We start from the raw sequence: 16,270 nt of genomic DNA on the forward strand, positions 1-16,270 counted from the left end.
ATGTAACCCGGTTAAATTAAATTTTGTTGAAATATAGGTCAACAATATGAATTAATTATAAAAATAAAATATGTATGTAATTAAGACGTCATAAGATAATATGCCATGTTTTTAAGTATAAAAACAAATAATATACAGAATATACATATCAATACGAAAGCAACTATGTATATATTATGTATACATAAAAATATGGAATACAAAATATGTATTAAGGCGCAATGCTCTGCTATTTTAACAAAATCTGTCCCTATATTATTACTGCTATTATATTGAAGAATACACTAAAATCAATTACTGATTGTATATATAACATAGTTATAAATATGTTCATTCGATTAAAATCCATTGCTCCCATATTTTGTTAAAGCAGCCAGTTCTAGTATAGATTTTATTAAATACTATTCAGTCCGAACACATAAAATACAATTACAAAAATACATACTTTATATGTACTTACCAATTTCCGAGAAAAGTCAACTTACATAAATTTGAGTGCATGTGTAATATACATATATCCATGAAATATATATATAATAAATAACGAAATAATTTGTGAAAAAGCTTTATATGCGCTCATTTTAATGAAAGAAAAAAGTGAGAGAATGCATTATGACATGCAATAAAATTTTGGAATAAAGTTAATGCAGAATGTGATCCAGAATAAAAAATAAAATACAATAAAACGGGTTTATTGTTTATTAAAATATTGTTGATGACATTAAGTATATTTTATGAAGCATATAATTTATTTAAGCCGTTTTTTTTTGTAGCCTAAATAGCTGCTATTAATTACTTTAATAAGCAAAATAATGACACACTGAAAATGTTTGAATTATAGGAAGATATGCTATGTCTTCCTATAATTTATTTTTGCAAGTTTTAGTTACTACTGACTTAAAGAAACATTATATACTTCAATTAATTTGACGTTAAAAACGTTTTAGTTCCGGTATTGCTGCCTTGTACAACCGCAACCGGTAGACCAATTTTATATTGACAAATCGGTATTATTTTCCAATTAATTGAAATAATGTTTATTCATTTGGAAATATTGTGTTCTATTAGTTTTTTGGTTGCTGTTTCTGACAAATTGAATTCATTAAATAGTTTCCCGTATAAAAAAACACTTACGCACCCACAAACGCGTTGAAAGACAAATAATAATAGGCAAACTTAAAAGGCTATTGTTTTCTAAATCATCTAATGAGATACTCGTTTACAGTATTGAAGTGTATTTATACACATTAGACTATATCGCCATTAAGCATTTGATGAACCCACCCTTCACCTGAATACGAGACGAGAACTATTCAAATTTATATTTGTTAAATTTATTCCCAATTTTATTTATGTAAACTTTTAATGATGAGTAATTCGTACTTGGCCACAAGAACACACAATGCATGTGACTCAAGGTGAGGGTTCTAATTGAATTACAATAAAATAAATGAATACGAATATATTTATATTTATATATAATAGATATCACACTCTCAGTACCGCTGTAACGATATATTTGTTTATAATATTTATTTTATTTAAGTGAAACTGGGTAATGAATGGGCAATGGGCAAAAATCTTAATCAAAAACTGGGTAATGAATGGGCAATGGGAATGGGCAATGGGCAAAAATCTTAACCAAAAACTCTTTCATATTATTATTTTAATTTTTATTAATGATATTGATAGTATAATGGCAATATAAAAATATCGTTTACATAATTGTGAAAAAGAGAACTATTATAATTTTGAAAAAATCATCAACAATATTTTGGTTCGAAAAAGCTGATCAGATATGCTACTACTTGAAGAATTGACACTCAATTTGTATCTAATATATTCTATAGATATTTTCTTAAACAACTGTACGATCAGCTCATAGATTTACTTAATTAGGACAATTACTTTTGGATTTGAAAACTTCTTCACTATAAGATAGATGCAAATGCTTAAATATTTTCGTCGTTTTAATGCTGTTGACTGACACTTCTACTATTTCATGATGTGTTTCTTATCCTTTTTTAATATCTTCAAAAAATAATGAACACTTATAAACATCAAAGCATATTTTTAGTGCTATTTGTTGGCACTTTAACTCTTGTGTATTTTAATATATATGTTTTTAAGTAAAGCAGTTCCTCTATGCCTGTGTGAAGTGCGAAATATTGTTTCATAACTAAGATGAATTAAAAAAAATTTAACTAATATTAGAAAGTACAATAGTTTTCCTCTATTACGAAAACTATTGCTTCTCTGGAAGTGAATAACATATTTAATAAGAATATATACGTATTATTACACAGTCAACCTACTTCAAAGTCTTTGGTTTCAGTCTAATAAATATCCAGGAGGGTTTTTGATTGCTACACATCTATAAGGAGATGTCGACATAGTATAGTATTTTTCTAATCTGGATTCTCACAGGGTGCTTTAAGATACCATTTCAAATACCTTAAAAATCTGAGCATATCGTTGATATCCCGCAAACTTAAGTGAATTTTTTCTGTGGTGGACTTTATAATAGAAAATGGGAATACCAAATGATATGTAGGTATCTGCATGTAAGTTGACCACGTTCTTTGAAGAAGTAACCCAATACTTTTAGTAACAGTAAGTTTACTCATATGTCACAGCTGATTACGGGGAAGTAGGGAGTACGATGAAAGTGCTTTACATCAACTTTGTTACTGCCAAGCGCATGCAAGACACCGTTTTACTATTTTAAGGGCCTCATTTTTTTAAGAATCTTGGCCAACTCCAAGACCTCCCGTTAAAAATTATTTTAAGCTTTGCCAAAGTTCAAAGTGGTTTTTAAACCTCTGAATTTTTTTTATATGGTAACACAATAGGCCAATAGTCTAAATGGATTTTTGGGATCGTCGGAATAATCCCACCTAAGCTTGTTAAGATTATATAATTTTCATTTCTAACATGAATTACTACGTATTGTGCGTACTTCATTCACTTTTATCGAATTAAAGTATTGAGGTTTATCTTTAAAAATTCTCCATACATTATTATGAAATTTGTTTTACAAAACGGATTTTGAACTATTTGTGGAAGCTTATAGCTTCATAGTTGGATAGTTTGTAATATCGTAGCAACACATGTTGCAGGTTTCATTTTAATTAATTACTTATAATTGGACCAGTTGAACCAAGTCTGAACCTTGTGAAATTTAAATAGTCTATATATTTTACAAAAGTATTTATGATTATAAATTAATATTAAAGTACAAAGTACCCATTCCCAAAGTACTGCGCAAGCAGTGCCGGGAAGAAAAGTCTCTCCGAAGAGGAGTTGTTGTAGTCCGTATATCTGTATGTTAGGGAGACAGGTACACCATTCCGAAATGGGTAGTTTTAACATTGTATTAAGTATTTCACCTTTTCACCACAAAAAAAAAGTATGAAGTATTAAAATAAAATGTACAAACCTCTTTAATTTCCACTTGTGATGTTTGATTTTGTGCAATATTTTTGCAGTAAAGAAAAAAGAAAGTAGAACTACTTGATTTTAAAAAAAAAGGCACATTAAATTTTTGGAGCATTTTTATTGACATTAGTGAAATGAGCGATTTACGTTATCCGTAGCTTGCTCAAGCAAATCAAACCTAATTTTAATACATTTCGGCTTCAGTTTAATTTTAGTTTTATTACAAAAGTACTGTAAACGTACTTAAATGCCATTAAATGTAATCAAAAATAAAAAAGAAATAAAGTTAAAAAAAAACTTGCGGTAATTGTGATTTTTCTTTCACTACTGAATCAAGTACAAGGTTTCTATTTTAAAAAAATAAGAAAAACTTTTATATTCAGTAAATCGTGGAAAATTATACACCATGAAAGACACAACCAGAAACAAAAATAAAAACAAAAACAACAAAAATAATAGAAACATTGTAAAATAATATAAACAACAGCATATATCCACAGCAACAACAACAAAACCTCACCAATAGAAGGAAATTGTATATATGTGCATATATATACAAGCAAACGTCCATATAAAAAACACATTGCATAAAAACAAATACAAACGCACTAAGAAAGGCGCGCTTCGTTGCACAATGCATAACAAGAAATATTCTAACAAAAAAGCAAAACCAAAAGCAAAAGCAGAATGTTAGAAAAGCAAACAAATAAAGAAACATGTAATTTAAATACAACAATTATGAAGAAGCATAATTCAAATTCGCAGCCATCAATAGATAAACTGAGCAAAAATTAAAATGTTGCCGTCAACACAAAAATGTGCCTCAACTCATTTAGAAACATTCGCAGAAAAATTTTTTTCGATATGCACTGCACACTAATATGATGAATGATGGTGAGGTGAATTGAACCTCAAATCTTACAATTTTTGTTAATAACAAAATAATATCGCATTAATTTTTTTTTCATTCAATATAATTCATATAATCACTAAGTAATGAAATAAAGTTGACAAAGGCTTGACTAAAACCAGAACACATTTTATATAAAATCAAAATATTGTATAAATTTAAATTAAAAAAAATCCAAATCGAAAATAAATTTGAAAAAAAAAACAAAAAACTATGGCAGTGACAGATCGTTGGCACGTGTGTCGTCTCGTCTAAGCAGCAACAACACAGCAACAACTACAACCATAACAACATATTAGCGATAATAAGAACTCTGATGCTGTTTTTTGGTGTTATGGCGATGTTGTTGCCACCAGTCAACAAAAGTACTCACACACACACACACACACATCCCCTCACTCACCCACTCAACGACTTCCTTCACATTCGATACGATCGCAGTCGTCATTTTGAAGACTAACCCACATATACGCATTTATATGTTTGTGCGTTTCCGCATAAGTTGCGTAGAAAGAACTGTGCATAATTTTAATATGTCTGCTGTGTCGCTTTTTATGCTGTTGCCAATATATTTTGATTTGCAAACAACTTTATCTTCTGACAAACAATTTTTGTGTATTTAACTTTTGAAATAATTGTTGCTTCCATTTTTTTTTTTTGATTCATTCTTCTGCAAAAAAAAAAAACAACACGCTGCAAGTTATTTTTTCATCATTTCTGCATTAATTTGTTGCGGCGAATATGTCGCACTTTTAAAAGCTGCGAATAGCGGCAAATTTGGTTTTTTATGAGTTTTCATGGTCGCTCTGGCATGAATAAATTTCGACCGAAAAGTAAAATGAATCATACAAAACGATCGTCTTTCGATTTTCAGAGAACAGGTGATGTAGTTGGCGACTATTTATTTTATATATTTTCAATTTTCATTTATTTTATTATTCATTTAAATGACCTTAGACCATTTCTAAATTAAGTCTTATTGATGTTTCAATAGAAATTTGATTAAGATTATTATAGTATTTAAGCAAAAGCAGTACAAGGTAATTCATGTCAATACCTGGATTTGCAAAATTAATTTGAACGAAATGAATGTAAAACATTGTTCTATTAAAATTATTACTTATAAATTTTTAAGAGTAATAGTATTTATTTTTTAATTAAAATTGCACTTTCTTACAATTGCACCTTTTTGGCGTATACCATTTCTTTAAATGTCAAGTGAAGATTTGTTTGGTAGCTGTAGTGAATTCAGTTTATACTTAAAAGAAATTATCCAATTACATTCAAAATAGTGAAACATAATATAGCATTTTTGTTAGTTTATACTATCTATTTATATCTCTTATGTTATAAGGGATAGTCTATCACATCTGAATAAACAGCTTGACCTACATATTTTATTATCCTTGTCAGTATTTTTTTACTTCTAAGATAATAGTTTTAATTATTGAGAAAAGTCTTGAGTTATTAATGATATGCATTTCAATTTAAATACCTAGAAACTTCCACATTTGCTAACATCGTTGAAGTCATGATGCGATAAAAGCAGGGGGTAAAGCGAATCTTCTTCATATAATACCAAGGGGTAAAAGAATTGCATCAGTGCAGTGATTACAAACTTATTTTTGGTTTAGTTTTTATTCTTTATCACGTAAGGTTTATATTTCTTGGATATAACAAAATCGTATTTTATTATGGACTTAGATTCCTCACATGTATGGATATCTTACAGTATTAAGTTCTAGTTAAATGATCGTAATTAACAATTTGCGTGCTTGCAGCTACAAATTATTTTAAGGTTTTGTACTTTAAGAGTGAATATTTAAAAGTTACCAAATGGAAAAAAATAGTGCATCCCATGATTAGCTATAATTTGTTTATTGTGACAAATTCAGCAGCTTCTTATCTTCTTAATTAGTTAAACTTAAGAGAAATATGTACGAGTACTTTAATAACAATTATTATAGTTATAATTAGTGTCATTATGACAGCGTTTATTGTGGGAATAGGAGTGACACCAACAATGTCATCATCATTTAATATTAGCCAATTAAACACGCAAGGGTTAAATTAAATTTTTTTATGAACTGAAACACGCAGCGTTGCAGTTTTTGAATTTCTACTTTTGTACATTTATATAAGAGACTAGCTAGTGACATTATAAATAAAATATATCATATTTGTGAAAATCAAAATCGAAATAAGGCCTTTACAAACTTCTAATTATTTTAAACTGAGTCTAAACTGAGGCAAGTCAAATTTGAAATTGAAACTCTTTTCTCTAAAATTTATATCAGGAAATTAAAAATCTAGTACTAAAACTTCTACATTTCATATGAGGTATTCATTCGTTAACTGGTTTTTTAAGGCAATCTATTTCTACTTGTGCTTTAAAATATTTCCAAGAAGTATCATTCCCAAAATTTGATTAATGAAAATTATTTAACAACTAAAATGTTAAAGTGTTAAAAGATTTATTAGAAATTTAAATAGAAAGCTTTGACTGTCCATTGAGAAGAATATTGCAGTTTTTTTATGACATCGACATCCTCAAAATTTGCAACATGTGGGATATAATACATACAAGTTCACATAATGACATATATATTTGCGTTTCGCTGCAAAATAATCTTCGACCAAGTTTAAATAATTAATCAATACGTCAATATTCATTTCCATCTCACTCCATCTCACGAACGCATATTGTATCTTTAAATAGCAAAATGCTAAAAGATTTATTCAAGAAATAATGCACCCTGCGGTGCCATATTTTCATGTTAATAACCCGATTAATTGACCTACTTATTTTTATACTTGAACACTGAATTTTGAGTAAAAAACTTGAATAATTTAAGCAATTTGTTTAAACTGATTAGTTATCAGTTAAGTTAGAAATTCATAAACGCCTGACTAGTACAATTGAAAACTTTTGCATTATTTCTTTTTTGATAATTTTCTGATAATTAAAACGCTTTAATAATAAATTTAAATTTTATGTTAAATTTAGTACATTTAGAATGGAATCCATATATTTATAAACAATTTATTAAAAGAAAAAAAAACCAAATATTAATGGCACATTTTTGATATAATTTCTTTGAGTTTTCGCTATTTATTTTCACATTTATCAAGGCAGTCTAATCTTTGTGATTTTTCGGATTTTCAAAATTAATATTTTTACGACCATCATAAATAAATTTTCAATAAAAAACAACCAAATGTGTTTCTCAATTTTATTGTTAAAAAAACAATAAAATTGTATGATAGACAATAATTAAATAAACGTCTAAAAATAATATGTTCATATGAATTTTCTTCCACGCTGTTTTATCAAATAAATTATTTTGCCAAATATATTTTGACATCTGACACCGCAACCTTTTACTACTTACGCCTGTGAGGAATAGTGCTTGCGATATAGCAATTTCAATTTTGTTGTTGACTTCATGCACTGTGAGTATAAATCAAAGTGATCGGATATTTCTATCCAAATAAAAATAATAAATTAATTAATATGCTACAAACGATTTTATTTCTAAATCATTATAACATTTAAAACAATTCAACAAAAATTAATTATGATAAAAGAAATAAGGTAAGGTAGATACCTTACTATTCTCGAATAACGAGGTTAGTTGGCAACCCAATAGCATAGCAACATTATGAAGCAGCAATAGGAAAATGCATTTAGTAGAATTTGAGCAAAAGTGGTATTCATGATGTAATGAGACGGATAATCGAGTAACATAGTAACAGTACCGAGCGGCAACAAAATAAATTACTAGTAAACATTTAAATTTAAAATTCTTTTCAAATAAAATAAGAGGACTTTTCAAATTAGAAAAAATTTACATTCCATTGAATGAAATATTTATTTGCATTCAAATCGCTCATGCATACAAAAGGAAATTATAATAAAAGAAAGATAATAAAATTAAAAGGAAGTATTTTGGATAGAAAATATAGTCATTAAATCCAAATGTGTATTTAATAATGAATCAGACAGCAGTCTTTAATAGTCCAATCATCACTAGTAATTTTTATTTAAAGAAATTCCGTTTAATTATGACCACGACTCTTTTCTCATTCAATCATATATAAGCCGACTATATTGTGGGTGTAAACAACGATGTTTATTTTATCGAAGTAGTAGAATATAACAATGTTTTTCATAAAATACTAATAAAAATAACTTATACTCAATATCCGAATAAAGCAATTAATTTTAATTCATAAATAGTAACCTTACGGAAGCATATAAAAAATAATTACTGCACATAACAATTGTTTGTATTCCTGCTCAAAAGTCTTATATACAATACAGTACAGCATATACAAACCGAAAATAAAATATTAATAAACAAATAAATTCAACATTTTAAAAGATGCTACAAATTGCTTTGCTGCCTCATTAAGAACTGTAATTTTTCTGACTGTCGCCGAAATGTGAAAATAAAATAAAAAAAATGAAATTTAATGCAAAAATTGAAAAACAACACATAAAACAAATAAAAATTACATTTTATGGGAACACAATTTTGTATGAAGGCGCCAAAAGCAACGGTAGGCAAGAGGCAACAGTCAGCAGTGTGTTTCAAAGGCAAATGGCGCTTATTGCAAAGATTTCCGCTACTTTTTCGACACAGTCAATTCAAATTAACTTAATTTACTTAATTTAAAGGAACATAATAAGGATAAGAGAGAAAACAACAACCAAAACAAAAACAAAACCAAAAACAGTACGCAACATAATTACGATATTCGGTATTCGGACTCACTGTGACATCCAGCAATCAACTCACATGCAAACAGTCGTTAAAATGTGCTTGGATCGAGCACATTTTACGACACCACATACACACCAATGTACACACACACATAGCACCCAGAATGCATTTGAAACACAATTTCAATGGATTCGCATGAATCATTGAGGCGCACACTACGACAAACCAAATTAAATGCAACGGAAATATTTTCTATTTCCTTTTTTTTTGTTATAGAAATGTTTAAGATGCATAATGGATTATTTAGCAAACAACTGTCAAACTTAAGCAGTATGCGAAGCCATCAAATTGTCAATAAACTTTTAAGATCAAGTTTACTATATTTACGATCTTTTTGCCAATAATTTGCCTTACCTGACTTTGTGTTGATAGAACTGAGACTTTAATTAATTACCATAAATTTATGTGAGTACTCTAGATAGAAATGTACATTATTTCTAAATAAACATAAAAAAAATGTTGTCCTATGCGTATGCGGTGTTACAAAAAAAACACCACAACAAAAAAAACTATTCTGATCTAAATTAATATCCAGTAATTGTGAAGATTGTAAAATCAATAAAGTCTGCTAATATTGATGTAGTGATGAAATAAAAAAAATGAAAAAAATGAAAAAATGAAAAATTAATAAAAATTCAAAAATCCACTCGTAAAATTCTCAGTAAATTGAGTTATAATGATACGTCGAATTTCTACAAAAGTGGTGATAATACACATAAAAAACAGTTGACAATTGTCGTTTTTATTATTGTTTCATTGTGTTTAAATTAAATTTTATTATTTTGGCGCTTTTTGGATCGTGAGAAACACGGCCGGTAATGGTGGCAGTATAAGCAGTAGCGGCCGTTTAATGCTCTATGATGACGGCCGCACTTAACCTGCTTCATTGTGACGTGTTCACGATCAACATTTAACGCGACTTGGTGCGATTCTGCGCGATTCGGTTGTGGTAATCAAAATTATTGTTTATGAGTTAATAATGTCGTTAAGAAATTATTAGCTTTGGTTTGTTTTGTGACTGGAATTAATTATCGCCTTGCCGAACACGATGACGGCATAAAATTGTGCAAAACCGAATTACAATCAAAAATTGTGTAAATATTAAAAAATCAGTGCTCGTTTAGTCTACTAAATTATAAAGTTTTTGATTTTCTCATTAATTGGCACTTTATGAATAGTTTTTCTATACAAAGTTTACCATTATTAGTATTAAAGTCAAATGTCAATTAAAACAGTAAAATTTCATATCAAAAAGTACAAGAAAAAATCTGAAAAAAATAAAATTTAGTTTGCAATTAATATCTACAAAATATTCAGTTCGTTTTAAAAAAAAAATAATAATAATATATAACAACTTATATTGTTTTTATATAAGATAACAACCATAACCACGAAGATCATGGAATGCTTTCATGGAAATGAGGTAACAATCATGTGGGTTAAAGGACATATCAGTATTGAGCAAAACAAAGAAGCAGATGAACTTGCAAAGCAAGAATCAAGCCATAACTTCTGCGGCCCAAAGCCCAGAGCTACAACAGTACTGCAGTCGATATGTCGATAAGTGGATAACTTCACTTCATCTTAACAGATGGAGAGATGTGAGCACGTGTAGACAGAGTTAACTTATGATGGCGAAACTGTTGGGCAAGGTAGCGATAAAAATGCTTAGCTATCCGCGGAACACTTTAATCTAGCTGACCTCATTGATTACTAGACATGGAAACTTCAAGTATCACCTGAAAAAGAAAGGTTGTACCGAGAAGAGTTTTTCTTGGTAAAACAACAACTAAAAACCGAAAAAGAGAAGAAGAAAACACACGTCGTTTCTTAATGCGAGTTTGAACAAGACTGACCTTTTTTATTGTATTAATTGCATTTGTGCAACAGGGTTGCCAATGATACAAAACATCAATTATTTATGGTAATTATTTATTTTATGTCACTGAAAGTGTATTGTTATCCAACAAAAGTCTTGTTGAGAAAGACACTTGCAGACTATGTCTAGAAGAAAGGGAGATATCGGTGCATATATTGTGCCCATGTCCAGCACTGGCAAGCAGAAGGATGAATGTTTTGGGACACCATTGGGTTTTACATTGTAGTTTTAATTTTTAAAAAAAAAATTTCAATTTCGAAGGAATTTGAAAAAGAAACTAAAATACAAAGAACATTAACCTTATAAACTAATAGGTGTGCTTTTCAAAATCTCTATAGACTTCACACTTCCTTTAAGAGAACTATGAGCTTATACCAGTTTGTGCTAATATTCAGGCGATATTAAAATAATTTTATTTTAAAATTAGACTGTGTCCCATAAAGTGGAAAATGTTTTTTTTTTCGTGAATATTACTTGGAGCCACTGTATGGTATGGCATTTGGTCTGGAAGATGTGATAGCCCAAACAGTCATGATTTTGATTTTACTCTCTACAGCCATATGATTATCAATTTGTTTTATTTGTGAAATAGGGGATATAGATGAGGAAAATTCAAAGTTTAAATAAGTTGGTACGAGAAACTATATACCACATCCTGTGTTGACTTTATTGAGTCGGATGATTTTCAGAAGTCGGTTGATTTTCACTTTATGGTTATGCAAATTATACGATTTGTTACCATTAAACTTTTTTTGTGAGGTTATGCAAATAATCCTGCTTATTTGTACAGTCCTCAAAAATCAAATGATGTCAAATAATGGTCGAGTTTTAAGAATCAAGTATTGTGTGACATCTTGTTTTAGACATTTGAATAATTATAATTTTTTATTTACTTATTTCTAATGAAAATGTCCATGTAATGTACTAAAATCAAAATTTGATTAAAATCTCAACCACAAATATATTTTTCTTACGTTTATTTCGGTACCAGAAAAATAATTCTACATATTATGAATAAAAAAAACAACTTAAACTTTATTTAATCTGTTTTAACAAATTTTCCAATTAATTAAAGTGGTTTATATATCCTTTCTTCCACTTAGTGACTTTATTAGAAATAAATGCAATCATCCTATAATGTCCGCATACCGCAATGTTACTCATACGTCACGATGCACCCAAGATCTACTAATATTTCCAACGTGTGGCAATTTTATCTGCAATTCTTTGATTATTTTTTCTATTTAAATAAATATTTCATAATATATATAACAATAAAAATCTCCAAATAAATAATCAAATGAAATAAATCCACAATTAAGCATGACACACAATAAAATAATTTTTTAATACGAAATATACTTTTCATGGAAACCAAATTTTACGCTAGACAGACATAAATAAAAATGTTTCTAATTAATTTACCGCTATATAATTATATATTTATATGTATATATGCGAATATGTCTCTATACATCTTTTTTGAGAATGAGTATCACTGTGATCGTAGCAAAAGCATTCGCAAAAATCAAATTTTGATTCACATGAGTTGCAATTCAAAGAAAATTTAAATGAAAAATTAACGATTTTATCACCAAGTACCAAAAAAACTACAAAAAAAAAAAAAAATAAATAAAAATTGAAAGACATAAATAAAATAAAATAAAATTAAAAGTCGCATGATTCATTTCTTATGATTTTACCCACATCTGCACACGCATAGATTTAGATTCATTTAAAGATCTGCACAAACACACCTACATACTATATGGCTAGAAATATATTATATATACTTCACATATGTTTTATTTTCAAATTAAAAAATTAGAATATAGAATTTGTAGAATTTTCCTTATTTTTATGTTAAAACAGATGAAGACGACGTTCAGTCAAGTGTGATTCTTATTTTTATTTTTATTTTTTTTTTCTTTTCTTTGTGATATGAAGAATTTCAGCTAAAATGGCCTCTTAACACTAACAGATACGCGGGTGTAGTATTCCCAGTGAACTCGGTAAAAAGTAAATAATTCTTGTGATTTATTAGATTTTAGCTTAATTGCAAATTATATGCTAAAGCAGTAATATCACGTGTTTTAATGCTTTTATTAGTTCTCTAAGAAAAGTAGCACAATTACTAGAGTATGGTGATGTGTTTCTGTCTGATTGTATTCAAATCTATTTAATCTATTTTAAGTTGTAATATATTTAGAAAAAAATTATTTATGTTTATATGATCAATCGAACTATTAATTGTTAAGGAATTTATTGTTTGAGCGCACTAATCTATAACAGCAATTAAAGCGAAACTATTTCAAATAAATATTTACTTAACAAAATTAGCACGAGTGCTTGTGTGAACTTTGTAGAATTTTTCACTACTAAAATTTATCGCAACAGAAGTACCATCTTCACTTCTTTCGAAGAACTAATTAAAATGTACACTTTCACTACGGAACCGTATGTTTTAGCCTTTAAAGCAGCCCACTAGAATGGGACTTAATAGCGCGCAATGATTCATTGGTCATACCATATGTTCGTTTTATTCATAAAATCCATTTTCGAGTATTCAATTAGGTATTGCATATATTAGTTATGGTAGTGATAGGCATAAGAGAGGTTGGATTGATAATGATATTAATCGATGTGACCTTAACTATCAGATAACATGAAATGCAAAGGATTGAACAAGTCTAACGGTTTCTTAAATTATTCGAGAAGAAAATAAGATTATGCTAACCAAAACTTTGAATCCATTTAAAATCATAAAGATATTTAAGCTGTGTAAACCTAAATATATACATGTATGTACCTTGATTTCTTCTGTTAAACGGACGTGTCAAATATTCTTTTTTACTATAATTTATTAGTCCGACTCTAGTAGAACTTAGTCTATACTTTTTTATAAGCTGTTTTTAGAGCAAGTCTGTTGCGCAATATCAACGAGATATCGTTCTCATTAACGCAGTTTTGAATAAAAATGAAGACTTTTTCTTCGGCAATAAATCAGCACATATTTGAAATCAAATTGAAATCAGATTAATATCAGATTGAATACAGCACTAACGCACTAACGGGCCATATACCAATTTGACCCCAGTAATAATAGAAAGTTTCGATCACTGTAGTATTGAACTTTGATAGTGATTTTAAAAAAATTAAAAATATTTATAATTCATATGGTTTTGTGATATAAACTTCCATTTAATTCGAATAATCAAAATCTGATGTAGTGCTATCGTTAATTGCAGTATATAATCACCAGATATTATTCCTAAAAACCCATTCCTTCTGTTAGCTAAAATTAGGAAAGCACATTTAAAATGTGAAATTGCTTACATTTCCTCAAAATGTCACAACTCCTGCAATAAATATTAAAAAGAATAGGATCCCACACTAGTGATTTCAAAAAATTACAATTCGCTTATTAGGACAATCTCTTCCAATAAGATTCCAGTATCTGATTTCATTGTGTGAAGTGCAGGTCATTCGGAATATATTACATGCTATGACTTTTGTCTTTTATTAACTATATGTAAAAAATGGATGGCAGATACAAATCTTAACAATTTTCAGGGAGACCAAGGCTCCTTAAACTGTCTGTTCTTTCTTTTCCTTTACTTTGTCCACTGAATTCTAGAGTTATAGTACTACGAGTACTTCTTTATTCTCATGGCAACAAAATGTTTAAGTTATTATTCTGATTAGTAATAAAAAGTCGTAAACGAAACATTTTTTTTTTTCTTAGGAGAATCTCTTACTAAATTACTTCTTATACTAATAAATATTCATAATTGTAAGCTTATTTTATTGCATTATGTGAAATATTTAAAAATTTATATCTGAATTATACAATACCTATAGACAAATTTTTCATTACTGGTTATTTCTGTTTTTCATAAATTCTTTACAGCACAGCTCGCATCGATAAGATCGATCACAGCTAGCAATAGTACAGTGGAGAACGGAAAAGCATTGCGTATCGTCTGCAAAGTTTCTGGCCGGCCACCACCGAAAGTGACTTGGTTCAAAGATCACAAGTCGATAAATCGTTATCGAAACTTATATCAATTTGTTCACTACAAGTAAGTATACATAACATAATTACTTTTAGAAATAATGAAATCGATATTAACCGAACACAATCTTTTCATCTGTAGAAAACGTTCCGAGCTGATAATACGATCGTTCAATAGTTCAGATGCTGGGCGCTACGAGTGTCGCGCTAAAAACAAAGTCAATCGAAATCTAGAACGACGTGCCATCATGATTAAAGCATATCCAGGTGAGTCGCATACACACACAGACACACAAACACACACACAGACATACCAGAATTATTCAAGTGTTGCTCTTACGACGTGCTAAATTAACAGTCCCCCATGACCCCCACCCCAGTTGTTGAATTCATATTGGCGTAGGTGAAATTTCGGAAATTTATGTTTTACATAATTTTTACACTAAAACATTACGTTCCAAGTCTTTCGTGTATATTTTTAAATTTTTTTCCGCTCGCTAAGAATTTCAACTCATAATTTTTACAAAAACTACTGTGCTCCAATTAATTTGAAATTTATGATCAACAACTTGATTAACACTAACAAAGAATCAATTCAGAAACACATAAACCGACACCGAAACGTTTTGCTCTTACGAATAAATGCCTTATTTAGTTTAGAAAATTTGGAATATAGACATTATACGTTTTGAATTCTTCAACTTATCTATTAGGAGGTAAGAAGAAGAATTCAGATTCATAAAAATAAATCAAAATTGTTTATAAATCACCGGAAGATACTCCTAATCGTAGCAGTATCAATTTATTGGTTAAGAATTATAACTTCCTCAGTTCTACTGATACGAATGAACTAAAAAGTATTAATTTTCGAAATTTTATAAATAATTAATTAAAAATCGAAATAATATCGTTATTTGAATATCGCATCAATATCGTTGAAATGCGTAGAAGCAATCGTATAGTCTTCCTAGGTCAGTCAATTATGTTGTCTATCTTATGAAAAGGCTATTTAATTACTACGCTTACTCGCTACTTCATATGCTAAAGTATTTATATTAAATATATAATTTAGATTAAACTTCGTTAACATATAACGTCTTTCTTGGTCAAGTACAGATTTGGATAGTTTATATAGAAAAATTTTGTGTCACTATCATCCCCCTTAATCATATATACAAATGTATATAGCAACATAAGCACATACTGTACCAAGTAAACGTGTCTGTATAGAGGTTTTAAAT

General features: G+C 28.7%; 1 protein-coding gene across 4 annotated transcripts in view; it reads left to right on the plus strand.

The window, feature by feature from the left end:
• Positions 1–16,270, plus strand: part of LOC119668015 (protein vein) — an 86,036-nt gene that overhangs the window by 57,603 nt on the left and 12,163 nt on the right. For 3 of the 4 annotated variants that reach the window (XM_038077380.1, XM_038077381.1, XM_038077379.1), the window contains exons 3-4: positions 14,925–15,096; positions 15,172–15,296. In XM_038077380.1, the coding sequence (XP_037933308.1) occupies positions 14,925–15,096; positions 15,172–15,296 (297 nt within the window). Of the gene's footprint in view, positions 1–14,924; positions 15,097–15,171; positions 15,297–16,270 lie in introns of those variants that run through there. The other variant, XM_038077382.1, reaches the window with a different exon arrangement.

The sequence above is a fragment of the Teleopsis dalmanni genome, chromosome 1 (genome assembly GCF_002237135.1).
Source record: "Teleopsis dalmanni isolate 2A chromosome 1, ASM223713v2, whole genome shotgun sequence".
Classification (NCBI taxonomy): Eukaryota; Metazoa; Arthropoda; class Insecta; order Diptera; family Diopsidae; genus Teleopsis; species Teleopsis dalmanni.